Genomic DNA, 12,664 nt, shown 5'->3' with positions numbered 1-12,664 from the left:
CCAAGTCAGAAGAGAATTGTGGATGTGTGAACAGTATCAGATATTTCCGAACTTGGAATCTTTAGGTATTAACAGGAAGATATATTTCCAATAACCGCTTGGAACCGTCTATAAGAAATAATGAGAGCAAAACTCCACCTTATTCGGAAAGGGATTCCCTAAATGGATCGTTGAGCTTTTCCCAGTTTTGATCAGTATGGACTGCACCGGCCTGCTCGGTGTTACTTTAATTCTCCAACCAAGACAGCCACGTAAACACACACTTGGGCGGCACTGAACTCGTGGGCCGCCTTGAGTTGGGGAATTTAAACACAGGCAACGGTTAGGTTTTGCAGTGGCCATCATTCCAAAACATAAATCAAGCCAAATTTGTTTGAAATTCTGTCTTTAGAAGGTTGTGTGTTTTGACAAACCTTGCAGCAAATTTGGTCCAGCTTTTGGATTTGTAATGAAACCTGAAACCCAGCATGCTGGCCTGCCCTGGGGTCCTCTGAAAGGAAGCCTTCCAAGCAGCCTTACTGCACGTAAGGCCTTCCCTAATCTCACCCTGGCAAGAGACAGTTACTGTATTGGGTTGCACTGTAACTTTGAGGTGGACTCTGCAAATATTTTATGCAGTTATGGAGAAGGACAAATCAAGACTGCAGTTTGGAGGCATTTTGATGCCTGAGTATTCTTAAGAGTGTAAATTGGAGAATTAGCAATACCTATCCCCTGTTGGCTAGTGACTTGAAGATACCCCAAGCCATGGTTGGGGCAGAAAGTTAATTAACCTGCTTATTAAAAAGGAGGAATGTCTCATTTGCATGCATTTACATTCAAATCTTACATGCATCAAGCTTTTTGGAGGTCTCTGCTTTCTTTCTTTAATACCACTGACCTAGCTAGATACTGGCTCAAAACATTCATACTTTCGGTGCTTTTATATCTGGACTTTGTTTAAGGGGTAGATGTCTGGTTATCATTGGTTCCAGCAGAATTTGATTGTCATATAGATTATTTCACCACTATAGACATCATCTCCCCTCCCGTGGGTGGTGCAGGCTTTCTTCCAGTTATCATGTACCATGACTGAGAAAAGATTCATGGACATAACCCATCTTAGAAAATAAAGGCCTTGTCTCCATCAGAGTTGGACATGTTATTTGGGGATAAACCATTCAATTATTTGCAATTTCCTACTCAACTGAATTTTCCATGGACATTTTTTGCAGGAGTTTTCTCTGTCTTGCTTTTCCCATCTTACTTGGAGGTCTGCTTTGGGAGATTTTGTTTCCTTTATTCTGTCTCCTAGGGAAAGAAGACCATTCCACCATGGGTGTTTCTTGGGCATTCCACATTCCAAATAATCATTATTTTGAACCTCAAAATGTTTCAGTGACCTGAATCTAGGCCCCGGGAGAGGGAGTGGGCTGGGAAGAAGGGTGACAGCTAGGGGAGTAGGGGGCTCCAAGGGAGGGATTGAAATGCAAAGACTCTGCCAAGCTCTCAAACAGCAAGGAAAACCAAAACTACAGAGGGAGCTTAGTGCAGAGGGAAACCTGCCTGGGAGTGCACCACCAGCTCAGCTCTGGGGGACCCGGACACCCCCTGTTCTGCGTTTTATAGCCATCACCTCTCTGATCCATGACAATGGTCGCGGTGGGGGGCTGAGTGGCTCAGCTGGGAGCAGTTAAACCACCTACATGCTAACAAGCCCAGCCATCAGGTTGTGAAGGGTCCTGGCTGGAGGGGAAAGGGAAAAATAAAATAAAATCCCACCAAACCTTAGACCTCTGTCAGACTGCGAGGAGAAGGATATTTTTTGAACTAGTCTACGGTGCGGACAGGAAATGACCTCTCCACAAACTGCTTCTTTAAAAACAAGCAGTGATGCCTAAAGCCATCCAACTCCCCTCTCCCTCCCTCCCTTCCTCTCTCCCAGCCTCCCTCCCTCTCTGAAGCTCCAGCTCTCCGGCTCTCCCTCCCCTCCCTCCTCCCACCTCCCTCCTCCTCCCACCTCCCTCCTCCCTGCCTCCGGCTCTCCGCTCTCCGCTCTCTCGATATAGAGGCTCCCACGGCAGTTCCCAGCCACTGTGTTCAGCCTGCCTGCCTGCCTCTGTGTGTGAGTGTGTGTGTGTGTGCGTGCGTGTGTGTATGCGCGCGCGCGCGTGTGTGCGAGCGTGTGCGTGCGGCTACTTTGTAGTGGGAAGAACACAGCCCATGTGCTCTGCATGGACGTTACTGATACTCTGTTTGGCTTGATTTTCGACAAGCAGGCAAGATGTCCAGCACACCACATGACCCCTTCTATTCTTCTCCTTTCGGACCGTTCTATAGGAGACACACACCCTATATGGTTCAACCAGAATACCGAATCTATGAAATGAACAAGAGGCTGCAGTCCCGCACAGAGGTAAGGACTTCAACCTTGGGTGTGTGTTGCTGTCTTTTTTTTTTTCTTCCCCCAAACTGTGCCCGAGCTTTCCCTGCGTGGCTGGCTGCATCCTGCGGGAAGTGTCCCGCTAGATCCTACCGCGTACGTGGAAATGAGCGCCAGGATGAAGCCACGAGTTTGAACGCTGGGTTTCTTGCACATCAACTCTTGGAAGGTGGGGACAGTTTCTGCTGGAATCTTGAGATAGACAACCCAGCACTTGATTCGCCTGTCGGGTCTCCAGAAATGCTGCTTTCCCAGAACTCTAGCGTCTTGCAGGCTCCGGGTCGGTCCCCTCTTAGTGTTTCTTGAGATAGACTTCTAAGAGATTCCATGCTCATTGGCATCCAGCAAAATATTTTTTTTAAAAAAACAGCAAATCCCAGAGGAAGTCTGCTTTGACCTGTGTTTGCTTTTCAAAGTCATCAGGATTGAGGTGAAAAGGGCAGTAGAGCCACCCGTGGTACTTTTCAGAACTGGCCCTGGAGGGACATGATTGTCTATTTCCCTGTTAAATTCAGAAACCACTTGCTGGGAGCAAGGGGTTCTTGACTCTCTCCCAGGGAGGGTAGGGGTATCTCCTGGGCTCTCCCTTCCACCAGAGCTGGCTCAGAAATCAAATCAGCTTGAGTTTTTGGCAAATTTTGTGATTTGGTGCCTGAGAGAGGAGCCTCACCTCCTCACTAGCAACTCTGGGAGCCAGGAGAGACAGGACTTTGAGAACTTTGTAAATGCAAAAACTCCAGACTGCCTCCTGCGATTTAAATATTTAACGCCCGCTGACTTTTCCTCCTTGCTGGCTGAGCTGACAGGTCCTACAGCTGGGCTGCCCCTTTGCCTTTAAGTTGGGGCTTTGTGTTGAAGTGTTCTGAGAAGGAGTTTGTCACAGAATCACTTTAGAAAGTAGAAATCTCTGGGAATTTTGTCCTTTCTGCAGAGTATGGATACCTGGAGGGTCACTAGCAAAGAGCTTTTGGGGAACTAGCATTGGTAGAATTTTAGGTAGAAGACTGACTCTCAGTTCCAAAGACGGAGTCAGTTAAGGTTGTATGAGAAAATAAAATACACTTTCTTGACTTGTCAACAGAGCCATAGAGAACTCCTGATGTTTAATGTATTTAATGTGGCTATCAAGATGTGACCCGCTTTCTGACTGGCTAACTGCTGGGCTAGGACTGATTAAAAAAAAAAAAAAAAGTAGCTGAGCTGTCTTTATCACTGCTGTTTTCTTAATGTGTTAATACATCATAGATCTTACATATACTTGATACTATTGCTCTCCCCAAAAGCCGGTAGCTTTGACACAAGTGTAAACTCCTGTGCAAAGGGTGGTGAGCCTTTGGATATAAATGATATATGTGTTGTTGAGTATGTATATTATAGTTTGTATATTTCAATGTTCATTTCGATCTTTGCAACTGTGTATTGGAATCTTCAACTCTTACCCAAACTGTTGGTTGTCACAGCCTGCTTTCTAAATTAGGAGGATAGAGACTGTCTTCTAGTTCAGGCACACATAATGGCAACACAGATTTGGGGTAAAAAAATGCCTTGAAATATGATTAGTTTTTTAAATAAAGAGACCAGGGGCCTTGATGGATCGATTGTCGAAGAGCAGCAGGATTTAAAAACAACCCGTGTCCATCTTATATCTTAGAAAGTTTTTGTGGAGTTATAAGAGGAGGTTTTCCTCCCAACAACCTTCTCTGTTAGGGGAGCAGGCAGATTTCTCAGACGTCTGTGTTCTCCTGTGTCCCTTAATTATCACCTGGCCAGTTCTGAGCTAGCATACTTATCTGGAAGACTTCTCTACGCTGGTCCTCATAAAACTCTGTAGGATGCAATAAGGTGCCTACATTTGTTTCGCATTTGAGAGGAAACCTTTGAAAGCCCCTCATTCATGGCCTGTTTCTTAAAAATGGCACATTATCTTTTGTGAGAGCTAAACTTGGGAATTCTTAACTTTTGGATCCTGGGGTATTACTTTTAAGTAGAAAAGCTGCTTCATAGCTCAAGAAACTAGAAAAGGAAATCTTGCTATGACAGATCTTAAAGATGTTTTAAAACCTCTATGGCTGACAAAAAAGCACGGAAAACTGTTTGTAGAACTGAATGTTCTAGAGCCTACCTTAAACATTTCTTCCCTTAGTTAGATTTTAAAGTAATTATCCAAATAATTACTCTGACGCTTCCGTTTTGCTTTGCCAAGCAGTAAAGGATGTCATGAACCCGAGGCCATAAGTTTGCTTTCATTTCATAATGAAAAAAAGGAGAGAACCAAATAAGTACTCCTAAGATACAGAAATCTTAACATTCAATATTAGACTGATCAAAGTTTATAATGGAAAAAAAAGGGTTTAGAAAAGAATAACTTTTCTTGAAAAAGTTGCATTGTGCCTTTACCAAGGATGATTATTTATGATGAAGTTATTCTGAACCCTAGAGAGAGATGGGCTGGAATAAAGTACAGTAATATCCAGCAAGAGTTATCAGTTTATAATCACGCGCAGAAATCAAGTAGATGGTTGCCGGATTACTTTTAGAATGTAACCTGTGCATCCATCCATTTTGGGCAAGAGAGGCTGACCCCTCTTTCTTTCTCTCTTCTGGTTCCTGCTTCTACATTACTTGGTGTTATTTCATCGACTCCTTACACGTGTACACACGCACTTGCCCTCACACACACACGCCTAGGTAACACGCTCGACTCTCCATTCCTTTTTGAATGTACACTTGCCTCGAAAGAAATTGTAGCACATCCCATTTGCGATGAAAAAAATTGTAACCAAGTTTGCAGAAATTTCCTGGAAACGTCCTTCTTTATGGAAAGGAAAGAAAGTCGTGAAGAAGAAGCATGGCACCCACCTACCTTCCTGCTTTTTCTTGCCCCCCCCCCCCCAGAACATTCTTTTCTGGGATTGATGCATTTCTTCCAATTAAATCCAGTCAGAGCCCTTCAGGAGCTGGGTAGTCTTAAAGAACCCAGGATTGGGAGTTAATCCTGTTTCAAACTTGTTTCTTCACTTACTAACTTGTTGGCATGGATCGTGTTTCCTCATCAGCAAATCCCCTGCAAGGCCCCTTTAATTTGAAAATCCAGATTCTTTCGAAGAAACGGAATCAAACCAGGGTTTGGTTTCCTTCAGTATGAACAAAGTGTTGTAAACCAGAGTAATGAGCAAAGACATTATTTCTTGGCTCAGGGTATTTAGTTCAGAATTGCAAATGGTGATGTGAAAGCAGAGTCATAGTGGAGAAAAGACTGCAGAGAGAGACCCTGGCAGTCTCGTTTAAGGCCAGCGCTGGAAGCAAGCAGTTGCTGGGACAAAGTAGGTGCACAAGAAACGTCTGTGAACACGCGATCACGCATCAGTAAATGACAGAGGAGAGAGAGTTTAGCTATGTCATTGATTCTTGACCTTCTGAGCCACCAGGGAAGCCCAGTGTCACTGAAATTGGCATCATTCCTGAGAAGGACAATTCTGATGCCTTTGGGGGGTGCTGGTACCTCCTGAAGCTGCTTTAGGGACCAACTTCCCAGTGCCCTAAAACTGCGCATCTCCGCCTCTCCACATTTATTTCATCATGAGGCAATTAAGATCTGTAATCTCTGTGGCCAAGGAAAGCAAGTGTCTAAGAAATTATGGGACCTCATTTCTTTTTAAAGGAATATAAATGCTTTACAAAGCAAATGAACACAACATAAATATGTTTTCAATGCTGCCAGCTATTCTGGGAAATAAAAATTTCTTTGCAACTCCAGAATCTCAGTGGAATTTCATAAAGAAATGCATGGATGTTCCCCCCTCTTCTTAGCTGAAAATAAGAGAAACTCTTGGAGTTTTTTCTCAGTGTTGATCTGTATCCCAGCCAGTGGGAAGAGGGCTACGCTGTTTTCCATTGTGTATGTTACCATGAATTGACCTGAGGTCTTCGCAAATTCATTTACTATTTGAACGATCTTGCTGTCTCAAATGTGTTTTTGGAAGAACAGAACTGCATAATTTTTTGTTTAACGCTGCACACAGAGTATAATCAGATAGGACATAAAACTATGTCCTAAAGATTTCAGAATTTATTCTATAACAAGCTTCAATAATAATAGAAGAAGCAGTGTTATTTTCATTTCCTGAGGTCTGTGCTACAAGATAAAAAAAAGTATGTACAGGTAAAATATAAGATCATCATAGTGACCTTCATTTTTAGTGAAAGGATTTCAGTAATGTCGGATTTTTATAGAATTTAAGGAACTTTAATCAAGTTATAAAAATTTTGGTTACTGTAGGTAACTTTTCTATACCTTATTTCCTCATTCAAAGACCAAAAATGTGTCTGTTCCAGTGAAGAGGTTTGTAAGTATATAGTTTTTTTTCATGTTGGCAGTCTGTTGATTTTGATAAATGCCACAAGCATCAGGAAAGTGTGGGTACCATGATGTGTTTCTTTTGTTTTGAGGGCTTTTCCCCTTTTATCAGTATTACACATTCCACTCCCAAAGAGAAGACGGTGATTACAATGGGAAGCCACCGCGCACACAAGGGTTTTCTTAGAATTACGGTGTTTAGTTTTACAGGATTTAATATGAATGTCGAAAATGTTTGAAGACCTTGAAATTTAAATCTGCTGCTTTAGCCCCGCCTCAGCTCAACTCTCCAACTCCCCGGGGAGGGGGTGGAAGGGGGTGGAGGGCTCGCAGGCTTTTCTTTCAGCTGCATTTTTATATACTTTAGTCACAGAGTTTCCCTTGTAACATCATGTTTATTCATGGGCTAGCTGAGTATCATTGATGTTCAGATGGAGCCTAGTTAAAATGAGATTAGGTATTTTGGATAGGTGGGAAAAAAAAAAGAAAACTGCTTTGTGATAAACTTGGAGTTTTTTCTTTTTTTCCTCTTAGAAATTTAGAAAGAAAAATGGTGCTGTTACTCTGAGGCATATGAATGATTTTCAGTGTTAACCACAGAACTTTCCAAGTTTTTCGAAGGGGGGTGGTGAGGAGTGGGGGGCGGAGGGTGGGTTAGTAGTGGTAAGGAAAGCTATTTTGAAAATGTTAAATGAAACCAAAACTGAGTTTTTTTTTTTAAATGAGAACTCCCAACCTCTCTTAGTTTTCAAGATCTCTACAAGGCCTCAGAAAACAAATCGCAGGACTCTTGTACCGATTTTATTTTCCTGAAGTCTTTTTTTTTTTTCCATTTTCTTACTATGGGAACTGTTTTTAATTAAAAATTGCTGCAAACTAACTATTCGTAGGAGGCCAAGAAGAAAAAAAAAAAATCTCTCAACACCATTCAACACAGATTCTTATCAGCCTAAAATCAATGCATACTTAAATCTCCCCCCTTTTGGTGTGTAAATTATGATATAGGATTTAAACTGTATGCATCCTTTAAGCATTTGGCTTTTTGTTTGGGTTTCAGAAAGAAATTAATTTAAATTGTATGGAGATAGGGCTATAAATCTCCTCTTATTACGTTTGTCCACATTAACTCATTTTCATGTGGAACACGGAACACCCCCTTTCCGAGCAAGCAAACGCAACATAAAACAAACAATGCCAGATACTCTCCAGAACAAGATTCATAAACTTACTTATTTGGATTCAGTTGGTGGGTCATGGAGTATAATTGATCTGGAAAAACAATCTTTTTGAAGGTAGCAGAAAACGAGGCTTTAAAAACATTTTCAGCTAAGGTAGGTATTACATATATCTTTGTGATTTCCTAAACAATCTATTTTCCTCTTTCCTTTTTCTTCTTCCTTCCTCTTTCTTCCTGTTCTTTCCTCTCTCCCTCCCTCTCTTCCTTTCTTTCTCTTTCTTTCCTTTTTTCTTATCAATTGAGCTTAGGTTTTCTTTTTACATTAAAATTCTGGCCACGTGCATCTGAACACAGGCAACTATTAATACTTGAGACAAACTTCAGCCATTCCTTCAAGAATTTTCCTACTTCAGGCAATGACAGTATCAAAGTCTGGAAATGCAAAGACTATTAAGACATTTTCTGTGTTTAGAAGCTTACCGTTTGGTAACCAAGGGCAGAATACAAAACCAACTCTTGCAGTGAAGCCCCCTGTGAGATGGTTGGATGGCATCACCAACGCAATGGACATGAGTTAGAGCAAGCTCCAGGAGTTGGTGATGGACAGGGAAGCCTGGCGTGCTGCAGTCCATGGGGTCGCAAAGGGTCGGACTGAGCGACTGAACTGCACTGTTGGGTTAAGACATTGTGCCTTTGACTGTTGAAAGATGCACAGCTTTCTGAAAAGTAGTCATGATGATAGTAACTAATATCTATGGAGGGTTCCCTATCTGAGGGCCAAGGTGCTCAGTACGTTCTGTAGGTCAACTCACATCACTGTCATAATTACCACCTGTAATTGGAACTTCTAACCTCTGAAGCCTTACTGATGAGGAAAAACTAAGGGTTACGTAGATTATCTAAGGTCGCACGGATGGTAGTTTTGTTTTAGAAGTTATCCTCTTAACCTCGGCACTTCTCTGAGATAAGAAATACTAGTGAGGATTCTAGTTTTGCCTGTGGACATGTATTGGTTGAATACATTTTTTCCTTGGATAGATTGACTTTGGCAGTGGCTGGAAAGTTGACCCCATCTAACTAACCTGGTTGGATTACTTGCCTCTCAAATATCTGACTCATTTCAAAAGGGCCCTTGTGAAATTCCAAAGGTTGGAGTCAGAGCTGGAGCATATACCCCGGTTATCAAAAAAGAGACCGCAATCACATCTATCTACTGAAGAATGGATAGTTTCAGTATTCATTGAAGTGATCTTATCTGAAGAGTCACTGGAATTGTTGTGGGATACTATGTTTAGTTATCTAAGAGTTTAATTTTTTTTTCAGCTTGAGATACTTAGGTTTCCACTCAGCGCTTGACTTGTCTCAGGTCTGCTCTGTGGGAGACGGTGGTTTAATTATTTTAAACATCAGTGGGATGAGTAGAAAAACTAACCCAACTTTGGTGGGATACCAGATTAGGAGAGTAAATTAGAATCTGGCATGATATTGGCTTCCTTTGCAGGTAATCAACTAAGAATCGTAGGATAAAGAAAGGCAAAGAGAGAAGAGCCCTTCCAACTCGTGTTGGTTTCTCGTTGTCCTGTTTTGATGCTAAGAGACAGTCTGTCCACATCAGAGTTCCTCGTGGAACACAAGGTTGCTTTCCTAACCCTGCAGCCTCCTTTAGCTCTCTGCGAGGCTACTGTCTTTACAGTAAATGCCTGCCCGTGACTAGCGATAAGATGGATCTCTTCCTGTGATGCACTCGCCAGCCCCAGGTGCCCGTGTTCTGGTTCTCCTTTAACGAATAAGGAAGCTGAGGCTCAGAGAGGTGAAGACCAAGTCTGTGCACGGGTGTCTCCGGGTCTGGACCTCTTGACTCCCCTGAGTCTGCTGGTGAGGGCTTCCTACGCGCTGATGGAACCCCGACAGCCACCCCTTGCCCCTGACAGCCACCCCTTGCCCTCGCTTCACTGACACTTTTTGTTCTTACTGTTCAGTCGCTCGGTCGTGTCTGATTCTTTGTGACCCCATGGACTCCAGCACACCAGGCCTCCCTGTCCTTCACCATCTTCCGGAGTTTACTCAGACTCCTGTCCATTGAGTCAGTGATGCCATCCGACCATCTCATTCTCTGTCGTCCCCTTCTCCTCCTGCCTTCAATCTTTCCCAGCATCAGGGTCTCTTCCAATGAGTCAGCTCTTCACAGGAGGTGGTCACGGTATTGGAGCTTCAGCGTCAGCATCAGTCTTTCCAATGAATATTCCGGGTTCGTTTCCTTTAGGATTGACTGGTTTAGTCTTTTTGCAGTCCAGGGAACTCTCAAAAGTCTTCTCTAGCACCGCTATGAACCAGTCTAGTTTGAAGTTTCAGCCTTCCGATTAAAAACAGCGCTGAGCATTAATGATGTGGTGGTTGTTTAGCCACTCAGTCGTGTCCGACTCTTTGCCACCCCATGGACTGCAGCACACCAGGCTTCCCAGTCCTTCACCGTCTCCCAGAGTCTGTTCCAGCTCATGTCCATTGAATCAATGATGCCATCGAACCATCTCATCCACAGTTGTAGATTCCTGTGAGGAAGGGGAACCACCCCTGTTCTGGGGACACCACAGGTCCCCATGCTCTCTTTTGAATTTGAATGATCTCCTATCCTCTCTGCTCCCTCTTCCTAATACATAATCTGTTTTCCCATAAGCAGCCAAGGTGATATTTTTGAAACAGAAATCAGAGCAAATCACTCTCCAACTCCCCTCCCACTGGAATAAGCTCTAAAATCCACTCTCTTGCTTGAAGACTCTATTGATCTGCTGCTTCCTGATGGATGTTCAGCAAATTCCAGCCAAAAGAGACTTAGTTGGATCCATTAGCATGCCAAGCTTGTCTGTACCTCAACACCTTCTCCCTTAGCAGGAGAATGCACATACAGATTTCTTTTTGATAACACTTATAAGTATTGTCTGACTCTTTGCAACCCCATGGACTGCAGCATGCCAGGCTTCCTGGTCCATCACCAACTCCTGGAGCTTCCTCAAACTCATGTCCATCCAGTTGGTGATGCCACCCAACCATCTCATTCTCTGCTGCCCCTTCTCCTCCTGCCTTCAATCTTTCCCAGCATCAAAGTCTTTTCCAATGAGTCAACTCTTCGCATCAGGTGGCCAAAGTACTGGAGCTTCAGCTTCAGCATCAGTCCTTCCAATGAATATTCAGGGTCGATTTCCTTTAGGATTGACTGGTTGGATCTCCTTGCTGTCCAAGGGACTCTCAAGAGTCTTCTCTAGAACCACAATTCAAAAGCATCAATTCTTAGGCACTTAGCCTTCTTTATGGTCCAACTCTTACATCCATACATGACTACTGGAAAAACCATAGCTTTGACAATATGGACCTTTGTAAGCAAAGTGATGTCTCTGCTTTTTAATATGCTGTCTAGATTTGTCTTAGCTTTTTTCCTAAGGAGCAATCATCTTTTAACTTCATGGCTGCAGTCAACCATCTGTAGTGATTTTGGAGCCCAAGAAAGTAAATTCTGTCCATTTTTTCCCATCTATTTGCCATGAAGTGATGGGACCAAATGCCATGATCTAGTTTTGTGAATGTGTGAGTATTGGGAAATCTAAATGAATTGGAATTTGGCATGGTGTTGGCCTGATTTGCAGGTAATTGATTCAATGTCCCAAAGAAAATAATGACCATGAAAGAGATTCCTAGCACTTAGTAGGGCCTTTTCAGATCAACCCCTGTCACAGAGAGACTCCCTTAATCACCTCAGTTAAAATTGCCTCTCGCCAGACATACAACCTCACTCACTTTCTATCCCATGCCCTGATCACTTTTTACGAAGGAATTATAGCAAGCTGGTATTTTCTTGCTTGTAGTTTATTTAAGTGTCTGCTTATCCTCAATAATATGTGTACCATGTGAGGACAAAAGACTCAGCCATCTCCTTTATAATTGTCTGCCCAATGCCTCATTGCACATAGTTGATATGCAAAATTCATCTGTTGAATAAAGGAAATTATGTTGTGCTTTTGAACTGCGGTGCTGGAGAAGACTCTTGAGAATCCCTTGGACAGCAAAGAGATCAAACCAGTCAATCCTAAAGGAGATCAACCCTGCATAGTCATTGGCTAGACGAATGCTGAAGCTCCAATACTTTGGCCACCTGATGCAAAGAGCTGACTCATTGGAAAAGACCCTGATGCTGGGAAAGACTGAAGGCAGGAGAAGGGGACGACAGAGGACGAGATGGTTGGATGGCGTCACTGACTCACTGGACGTGAATTTGAACAAGCTCTGGGAGATGGTGAAGGACAGGGAAGCCTGGCGGGCTGCAGTCCATGGGGTCCCAAAAAGTTGGACACGACTGAGTGGCTGGACAATGACATCAAGGACTTTCTACACTGACACCGGATTTTACCTTCAATCTTCCCAACAATAATCTGTAGCTCCAGCTGGAAAAGAATCTGTGCACCTAATAGCTGGGTGAAAATTCACAGAATGTTCTGCTATATCTGCCAGGGGGAAAAAAAGGAGCCTGAAAAGAATTGCTTCTGTGAAGGCAGGCAGTGTTGGACTGAGAACTTTGCCCTCTGGGTGGTATGAATCTGTTGGGAATCTCCCGACTTCTGATGAAAAGCATTTATACTTTTCTCATTTGCTCTTTCTACATTTCCTCTCCTTGGATCTACCGGCGGCTCACAGCCATGAATTATGATGTGAATTGTGA

The 12,664-nt window shown here is 43.1% G+C and overlaps 1 protein-coding gene across 12 annotated transcripts in view; it reads left to right on the top strand.

The window, feature by feature from the left end:
• The first annotated feature begins 1,789 nt into the window (after positions 1-1,789).
• LDB2 (LIM domain binding 2) overlaps positions 1,790-12,664 on the top strand; it is a 463,909-nt gene continuing 453,034 nt past the window's right edge. For 4 of the 12 annotated variants that reach the window (XM_069594768.1, XM_069594766.1, XM_069594772.1 and 1 more), the window contains exon 1: positions 2,019-2,395. In XM_069594768.1, the coding sequence (XP_069450869.1) occupies positions 2,264-2,395 (132 nt within the window). In that variant the 5' untranslated portion in view covers positions 2,019-2,263. Of the gene's footprint in view, positions 2,396-12,664 lie in introns of all 12 variants that reach the window. The other 8 variants (XM_069594773.1, XM_069594771.1, XM_069594774.1 and 5 more) reach the window with 7 other exon arrangements.

The sequence above is a fragment of the Ovis canadensis genome, chromosome 6 (assembly GCF_042477335.2).
Source record: "Ovis canadensis isolate MfBH-ARS-UI-01 breed Bighorn chromosome 6, ARS-UI_OviCan_v2, whole genome shotgun sequence".
NCBI classification, from domain to species: Eukaryota; Metazoa; Chordata; class Mammalia; order Artiodactyla; family Bovidae; genus Ovis; species Ovis canadensis.
This window is presented reverse-complemented; position numbering and strand designations above follow the sequence as displayed.